The sequence below is a fragment of the Squalius cephalus genome (genome assembly GCF_949319135.1).
Source record: "Squalius cephalus genome assembly, chromosome: 13".
Lineage (NCBI taxonomy): Eukaryota > Metazoa > Chordata > Actinopteri > Cypriniformes > Leuciscidae > Squalius > Squalius cephalus.
In genome coordinates this window covers 30,896,426-30,906,079 of record NC_137134.1, presented here as the reverse complement: position 1 = coordinate 30,906,079, position 9,654 = coordinate 30,896,426, and the positions used below count along the sequence as shown (strand labels likewise).

The 9,654-nt window shown below is 36.4% G+C and overlaps 1 protein-coding gene across 1 annotated transcript; it reads right to left on the bottom strand.

Moving 5' to 3' along the window:
- Nucleotides 1-6,065: 6,065 nt before the first annotated feature.
- LOC307170170 (ribonuclease-like 3) lies at nucleotides 6,066-8,853 on the bottom strand. Its single transcript, XM_079891210.1, has 2 exons — nucleotides 8,837-8,853; nucleotides 6,066-7,241 (listed from the first exon to the last, which is right to left on the bottom strand). The coding sequence occupies exon 2, from the start codon at nucleotides 7,236-7,238 to the stop codon at nucleotides 6,780-6,782; it is 459 nt and encodes a 152-aa protein (XP_079747336.1). The 5' UTR covers nucleotides 7,239-7,241; nucleotides 8,837-8,853; the 3' UTR covers nucleotides 6,066-6,779.
- Nucleotides 8,854-9,654: the final 801 nt, after the last annotated feature.

Here is a 9,654-nt window from a genome sequence, read left to right as displayed (position 1 = left end):
AGCATCATTACACACTAAAGAAAGTTGAACATGAAAAAAAAAACATAATAGTGTTCTTTAAAATGTGCATTAATTGAGCTGTAAAACAGTTTAAATGATACTTTTTACAGTTGTTTATTGGTTTATGGTGGTGCAGCAATGTTGGATAATTTACGATTTTTTACACTAAAATCATGTTAACACATTGTTTATGTCTTGTGGCTGTACTTTTGAAACAGTAAATATTTTACATTTAAGGATTAAGTTTTGTTGTAATCAATATTATGCCACATCTGCTGTTGACTGAGTGCAACCGTTAACTATTTACATATTTAAATGTTTAATCATGTTATAGCTTGAGATGACATTAACACTCATTGGCCATCAACATACTACACCAAAAATAATGTTGTTGCTTAGATTTGTCCATATTTTTGCTCATTCGCTCATGTTTTCCAGCTCGTCTGCCTGTTCCTGTCATCATCAGTAACTCTTCACACTGTTCTTCATCATCATCAAATTGTTCATTGGTGTGTTCATCAGTGTTGAATGTGTGTGATGCGACTCTCTCCTGGTACGCAGGAATCAGTGTATTGTCCAGCATCAGTGTGTGTGATCTCAGCATCAGTCTCTCTCTACCTCTGGAGGTGGAATATCAGGATAAAAACACCTACAGCTGTGTGCTGAACAATCCCATCAGCAACCAGACCACACATCTGGACATCAACACACTCTGTCACACATGTGCAGGTACCACAGCACTGATGATACATGCGTTTATATACAGATTCACTCACACTAATGGCTCTCTTCTTCTCCTCCTCCAGTCTCAGTGTCTCTGATAGTGTTGATCTCTGCTGGATCTCTGATGATTGTTGCTGGATTTGGGATCTTCTGCGTCTGCAGGAAATATACTAAAACTTCTCAAGAAAGCAAGTTTTACAGTTCAGTTTAAAAATATTCTCTAAATATGAATCAGATTATTATTTAAAGGGGTCATGACATGGTTTTTGTTTTATTATATTCCCTTAGGTGCAATTATAGTATTGCTATAGTTTTTTGGACAAAAAAACTTTTACATTTTAGTAATTTATGACCTTTCCCTACCCTGTTTCTCATCCTCTGATTCAAATGATAGGCTAACGTCATTGGCTAAAAGTAGTTTAAAGATGAAATACATCACATACAGTTTGCGGCACCGTTGGGACCCTGAATAGTCGTCATGGCCTGATCTTTAACCAAAAGTTTTTTGGCAAAGCCAGCATCATACTGCGATTTGTTCTCAAAACATTCATCATTGAAATGAAGAGAACCCACGCTCAAATTAACACTGCCGTGACTGGGACGTCCACAAAAAATGAACTGCATCCATTTTCCCCTGACGGCTGGATCATTCGGCAGCGTTTTTAAACATTTTGTTTGTCCACAGCCAGGAACAGCACATCTGCGTGGCATCGCAATCTTCTTGTAAACAGCCCCACTCGCTGCACGTCGACTGAACACCTGTGGGCGTGACAACGATGCAATGATGCGAAATGAGGCGTAGTTGTCTTGCGCTGGAGGCGGTCATATGCAAACGAGCTGTAAATCTAGAGCTTTATTAAAGGGACACTGTGGAGAAAGTCTGTTTTTGTCAAACAGTGACCCCTAGACAGATATGAGCTGCATTTTATTGATCATCAGCTAAAATTTCAAAATCAAAGACCGCAATAAGAGAGAGCGGCAACAGCCCTGTAAGATCATTTCGTTTCTTTACTTTTAATGATGATGATGATTGTGTGTTAAGCGTCTGCGACTTACTTTCACTTTGATTTGCGATGGTTTGCACGTTGGCTTGATGAATAGATGCTCAGCTTCTCATCTGCGGTGATGCGTGTTCCAGCGCGTCGTCATATCTGGCAATATCACATAGACTATAACACGCTCTCACACGGTTTTTGTATTATTTATTTTTTAGCATTTTTGGGAGGAGTACAATTTACATATGTGGTTTCAACAACCAGATGCATTTACACTTGTCCAGCTTCGTCTGGAATGCGTCTCAGACCTCCTCCTGAAGTGGTTTGAGCGATCGGATTCAAATCCGTCTGGAATGCGTTTCGGAGGGCATTTACACCTGGTTTTTTCACGATCGGATAGCTATCAGATCTGAGAAAACACATGAAGTGGCCAGGTCTAAACACAACATCCCCCATGACAAAAACATACGCACGAAAGCCAAAAACAAACGGTGGTTGGCATCTCACATCCATAGACAGTATATAAACGCTCACGTCCGAATTTGAGGAAGTGGTGGGCGAAGTGACGTATGCCGTAAAGCAGTCGAATTTTGTAGTTCTTTTTGTGCTCTGGTTACTACCCGAACCCCGAAGTTACATAGTGCCAGTAAAAGCGATACAGACCCCGTCAGGCTGTGGCAGACGTGTCATTCAACCTATTGTAAGTCGATGTACCATCACAAGGGTCTTGGAAATATATTATGAAGGTTGAAAAGTTACACGGTGTGGCTTTAAATAAATGCTTCGTTTATAATGGGGAGGACGTCTTAAGCTATGAAACTTGCAGAAAATTTTAATGGTACAAAAACCTCTTAAATACCAAAAGATCAAGGCAAATTTGGTTTCTCATGTCATGACCCCTTTAATTTATGTAGGTAATGGCGTTTTGTTCCTAAATAGTTTTTTTTTTTTTTTTTTTTGTATTTTCTTTTACTCTGCTAGTAGGGACTTTTTGTGTGGGTGTGCCACAATTTTAAACCCTTTTAAAAAATGGCAGCATTAAATATATTGAATTGTGTGCATTAATGCTTTAACTTTGACAGCCCTAAAAATAACACAGATCTATTCGTTGTTCAAGCTGTTCAGATTTGTGAAGATGAGAGAACTTCTGCTGGTGTGTTACATCATCCAATATTCTACAAAAGAAACACACACACATTGGTAAGTTCATTTATTATGTTATATCTTTATATCTATGTTGTGTGTGTTTTTGTATGTATAATGATCCATCATTAGAGAGTAACAGGTATTTTCTTTCTTCAATGTAAATAAAAGAAGTCCGATTAAATTACTTTCATATTGTGCTGGATCATATTACACTTTTAGTAATTAGCCATTTAAAATGGAATACATTTTAAAAGAGACAATTGCAGGATCTCCACGTCACCATTAACACTTTATTTCACTTTCAAATTACTGTAAAAACACTTCAGACAGTAAAAATAACACACTCACACAACAAAGTTATTTTGAATTTGTCATATTTTTCATTTGAAATATTTTATTCTTGTGTAATGTGGTTTTTTTTACAGAATGGTAAAGAGGAAGAACATGTTGAGTATGCGACTCATCTGAAAACCTCAGGCTCTGAGTCTGAGTTTTGGGATTGGCGAGAATCACCACATACGGCACTAATTCTGGCAACAACAAAAAATACATAGAGAAAAACTACGATTTTTAAATAAAGAAATAACAATCAGAAATGTTTCTTGAGCAGCAAATCCAACGCTATCTCATGACCAATTCGTACGAATTCGTACGAGTGATAAAAAGTTGGCTAATTCGTACGAATTCGTACGACCTCACTCGTACGAATTTGTACAATTTGTCTAAACCCAAGTGATGGGTAGGTTTAGGGGCGGGGTCAGGGGTAGGTCATTCATGAATTCATACGAATTGGGCAATTCGTAAAATATGTACGATTTAGCAAAAATCTTACTAATTTGTACAAGTGAGGTCGTATGAATTCGTATGAATTAGCCACCTCGTAGAATTCGTACGAATTGCCATGAGATCAGGCTGGCAAATCAGCATATTTAGTTGGGTAAATAAGGAAATCCCAGCAGACAAACAGCAGGGTCATTCTGAGGGGTTTGAAGTGTGATTTTCAGAGATTGATTAATGGAATGGTCTGCCAAAAAATATTGTGGCCAACTGGAGCATTTGGAGCATGCTAAAGAACTCAAAACTAATTGAGACCATGTGCATTACCAAATTCAAGACATACAGAGGTCAAGACTGACCATACTGTTCATTGTTTAGTGAGTTAATGAGATAATTAAGTGATTATATGAGTAGTGTTTGAGCATTAGTGATGAACACCTGCTGTTTCACGAGTTCACACTTACATATAATTTGAATGGGTAAGTTTAATGCGTATATGGCGTGCTGTCCAGAGGGAGGGCTCCGAGCTCGGAGTTCAGCCCGAACCCAGAGTACTCCCCCCGTATGTAAGTGTTTAGTACTAGAAGTGTGGAGAAGGGGTGGTGGAGGGATGCTGCAAAAACTGTCAATGGAATGAGGTGGGACTGCTGAGTATTTATACCTCTCACCATTGATTGCTGAGTGCTTTCCACTTGTGTTAATTATCTGAACGTGCTCCTCCCGAACCTTGTTAATAAAACATCATTAAGAAGCAGAATCACTGGAAAAGGAACAGAAGGAACAGAAAAAGAGTAGAGATGAGCAGAAACACAACAAATACAACTGACGTCAAGCCACAGAACACTTAAAAAGCTCTGATAATATGGGTAATGCAGAGTCTCATCTTATTTTTAACTCGAGGCGAACTTGTATGCTGTTCTTCAAATTGACATTAAACATTAATATTTTTCTTCTGATTTTGTTCACATAATTAGAGATTGTGAGATAGGTTTTTAAAACATAATATTTTGTTTTAAAGTACATAAATCTATTGTGTTCATGTCCAGCTGTGCTTCATTGATAGATTTTGCTCTCAAACTGTGTTTGTCATGTTTACAGCACATGTGAAGAACTGGTTAAAAAACAGTTAACCTCTAACTGAGGTCAAATGTTTATCTATTTTATTTTTGGCTTTGCAATTGATTATGATTGTTTTTAAAGGCGGAGAAATTAACAAATGATTAGCAAAATATTATATACAGCTCTGTGAGGCTCTATTCAGCCTGTCTTTGCATTTACCCTTCCACGCATAGAGGTCACTACAGTCGACAGCTATTCAAAAAACATTTTCTTGCATTTGCATGGGTTTTGATAGCATAGTTGCCTCTACAGCAGACACTAGTGCATCATTATACACTGCCATCAAGTGGCAAGCCATTGTTTGTGGATTTTTATTTTCTCCAAAATTACCAATTACTGATGGCCAGTCAAAAATGGCAAGTTGCTCTGGAATATACATCCATTCATCTTGACCAACTAAAAAAACTTTGATAATGCACACTTAAGGGTGTGTTGCAGTACTAATATACCTGCCGTAGTATCATGACAATGGCACATGAAACAATAAATACAACTTGTCAGTCGAAAAAAAAAAAATATTATTGATAATTATAAGTGTTGATTTTGGACTGGGAGGAAATTCTGATTAACCATCTGTCCACTAAATTGGACACCATGCATTACTGACTATTCAGCAGCAATTCATGCTATTACCGTGACGGTTGTTCTTGAACTTTTTTGGCTATAAATAAATGTATGTGTGCTATTCGAATGTAATTTGCAGTTACATCCAAAAAGTAATGTGATCACATGTAGCCTTTGTCATGTAAATGTATTACTCTTACATCATACAAATAATCTGATTATGTAATACATTTACTTGTAATGCTTTGTTACATCAAAAAGTAATCTGATTACTAATGCATGTTACTTGTAATCTGTTGCCTCCAACACTGCTCCTTTCAGATGAGACTGAAAAACACCAGATCACTAGTTTTTTTTTTTTTTTTTTTCCCAGTCATTGAAAACATCAATAGATCAATGTAGATTTCAGTCTGAGAGAAGAAAGCTACGGTATAAATGTGTCCATTTTGAACATAAATAGAATTATCAGCTAAAAATGGTTAATCAACATACTCAACATATAGACTGGTGTGAGCGTGAGCATTTTCTATATTGTCTGAGTTGGGTTTCCAGACTTTCCACAGAGTAGATCTCAACAACCAGAGCACCTTAACTAGAGATCTTTGATGGAATCACATCCTCACATTCTGATATCAAAAACATAAAAAATAAATAAATAAATAAAAATTTGTATGAATTTCTTCATCTACAACATGAATGGGAACTCAATTGCATTTGAAATAATTGAAGCTGTATTATATTCCTTGTATATATTTGATAGTTTTCACATGATATCATTTTATTAATTGATTTTCTAAATACACACAATAGCACTGTGTTATTAATGTATTATATTTAATACAGTATCTCTTCAATTAAAACCAAAAATGCATATTCAAGTGGACATCTGAGAATCTGAGGTTCAAAAAAAAAAAAAAAATTGAGAAAATCACATTTAAAGTAGTCAATTTATGTTCGCGATTGTGCTGCATTCACTCACAAAAATTAATGTTTTATATATTTACGGCAGGAAATTTACAAAATATCTTCATGGAACATGAACTTAATATCCTAATGATTTTTGGCATAAAAGAAAAATAAAAAATTTGGACACATACAATGTATTGTTGGCTTTAGCCACCATTATACCCGTGCGCCTTGTGAATTGTTTTGTGATCCAGGGTCACAAATGTGTAAAAAAATAAAAGTTAAAATCGTGTTTTTTCGTGCCCTTAGACCAGGGGTGTCCAAACTCAGTCCTGGAGGGCCACTGCCCTGCAGAGTTTAGCTCTAGCCTGCCTCAACACACTTAATTGGAAGTTTCTAGAATGCCTAGAAAGACCTTGATTATCTGGTTCAGGTGTGTTTAATTGGGGTTGGAGCTAAACTCTGCAGGACAGTGGCCCTCCAGGAGCAGGATTGGACAGCCCTGCCTTAGACCAATAAAAACACATATCAAAAAAAAAAAAAAGGTTATCATAATTCATGCTTAGAATGAACCACTATGCCTTCTTCATAATGTACAGGCCAGCCTTCTGCACACCCCAACACAACGTAGCGAGTGGACTTCTTCCCTTTACGATATTCACAGTTTGGAGGTCTCTCCCCACTTTGTAATTTGCATGTGATCACAGGAAAAGGCTGGTTGCTCTTAAACAGGTCACCGCTCTTATGAGTTCCTCCTTTGCCACAAACTGCATTAATCTGATTCTTATTTGCTTGTATGAAGGTGTTGACAGGTTTGCAGACATTTCCAGTTCCAGTTATGTCTCTCTTTCTCATTTCACTGGTACACTTCTGCTCACTCATATCAGGACCGAAATGCTGATTGAGGAATTTTTGATACCGGGTCTTTATATTGTCTGGTTGACCATGAGTGGAGAACGACACACACAAGACCAGCAGCAGAATCACAGAAGACTGATGAATCTCCATGACCTGCTGAACAATACACACATCACAACACCTTTACTGACATTTGACTTTCTAAAGCTTGGTTGTGATTAGTGAAGAAAATAGTAATCGAAATTAAATGAAGAGCTGATATACTTTTTTTTTTTTAAGTAAAGCGATATTAAATGTTCCAAGAGTTTCCTTTCTTCTTTTCTCCTAAGGCTGTAAAACAATGAAAAGCAAATGAATGATCAAAAGCTCAACTAATACCAGTGAAACTTGCTCCACACACTTACATGCTGGACTTAAACTAACAGACGCGAGTAAAAACTGGATGTAGGCTAACTCTAAATGAAAGCATAACTATTTTTCATATTTAAGGGCATGTCTACATTACCACAATGTACTAAAAAAATAGATGACAGATGACAATCTATCCCAGTTCACGCTGATCTATGAAAACATCTAAAATGACCTCTTTATGACTTAGGCATACCAGTCAAATTTGTAACTGAAACAAGATGATTTCCATTAATTAAAAAAAAAAAAAAAAAAAAGAAAAAAAGCAGGATTTCCAGATTATATTCATCCCAGAATGACGTTAAGTTTTTTTTTTTTTTTCTATATTACCCCATCATGTAGGCTATCTAACCATCCAAGAGCGTTAGCTGAAAAGACCGCCATAAGTGGCAACTCCGCAGAGACTGGATATTACACAAACAACTTTTGTTTCAATCGGACTGAATTCATTCCAGATTGATAAATCTGAATGTAGTTCACATAAACGCTAAACATCGTGATGTGATAAGCCTACATGATCGGGTTGATGTGCGCGTTTAAGTCAAAAGATTCAAATCCAAAAAGATTTTTTGTTATATAGCCTATGCGCACACTGCACAAATACAAAGTTCCCCGTTGTCGCTATAACCATTCTCATATATTGGTTCTTTATTTGTTTTAAACAGCAGACTTAATATTTATCCAAATCTGGTCATAATTGTGACTATGAACACGAACCCTTGTGCCGTGCTGTTTGTAGCCTATCACGCAGTAAAAATGCCCAAAACCAGTCGTCCGCATGATTCAAGGACTGGTGAGCCGCTGTCCTGCTTCACTTCACAGATGCTGAGTGAAATGAGAATCTTAGAATGATAGGACACTCATTTATACGACACTTTATTCATCAGGAGAACAGTTCGTTCAGCGAGTCATAGCATGTCGTCCTTTCAGTTTCGGTTTTCAATCGATCAAGTGTTTGTTCTCTCGATAAACCACCCCTTTCAATCCGATCGTTATGTAGGCCTACTTGTTTTTAATGCTTATAATAAAATATAGTGACTGCATGATCATAACACTGTATTATTTACCGCCAAGCGAGCCACAAATTAGAGCTTGGCGAGCCGCGCAACAGTAGCCTAACACTGGTAGCCTATACATGAAAGACAGGAAGGGAAAAATCATAACTATAGAATGACACAATACATATCGTCACGAATAATGCAATATTTACTCGACTAACAGAACTAGGAGCTAAAAGACAAAATAAGTTAACTTGTGTATAATGTAAAAGTCCAGCCTTGCACTTGAAAACAATCCAAACTTATTTGTTAAGATAATGCAGTCATCAAGGTATAACTTACCAGCAGCGAGAGATTGTGACACTGCCAATGTTGCCAGATCCAGTTGAAGACTTCCAGCCCACACTGTAAAAAATGTTACTGCTATTTACTTAAAAAAAATATGGTAACAATATTACACATAATATTTTTGAGTAGTTAAAGCTTGATTTTCATTCACGGAATCTACCTGAATAAATCATGTAAAACGCCCTAATTTATTTAGTCTATGACACACAATTTTTTAGTGAAAATGTGCTTTTTTATGTGAAGTATTTTTTATTCTCAAAATTGTGTGAAGTTAAGTGAATGGATGTGACCTGTTTATATTTAACTTTGAGATATATTGTTTTATAAAAAGACCATATACTGCTAGAACAGCACAGAATCAAACTTGTTACTGCACCATCATTAGCAGAGTTATTGCTACATGTATGTAACAATATGCTTCAGAATATTTAAAAAATGCAGTTATTCACAGCCTAACCATAAGCCCTACTCTTCTGCACAATGGTAACGATCAAAACTTTAACATAATAGAAACTCTTTCAAATGTCAAACATACCTGAACATTAAACATTAACAGATGTTTCCCTTTACTCAAAAACACATGAAATAACACTTTATTTCAAGATTTACTCTCCATTTCCAGCCATGTGCAAAGCATGCTGGGAACAAACAATGGTGTCTCTAAATAAAACCGCATAAATGAGCTAATTCTCTTAAAATAAATAGGTAGCCCCTTTTCCTTAATTTTATGAGGTTTATCAGTTCCTCAATTCAAGCCTTAAAATTGTGTATGTTTCCTTAAAAAAAAATAGGAAAATGCATCTCTTGGTTTT

Bases quoted from the DNA above. Each gene is read 5' to 3' on its own strand.
- LOC307170170 (XM_079891210.1), bottom strand. From the start codon at position 7,238: ATGGAGATTCATCAGTCTTCTGTGATTCTGCTGCTGGTCTTGTGTGTG.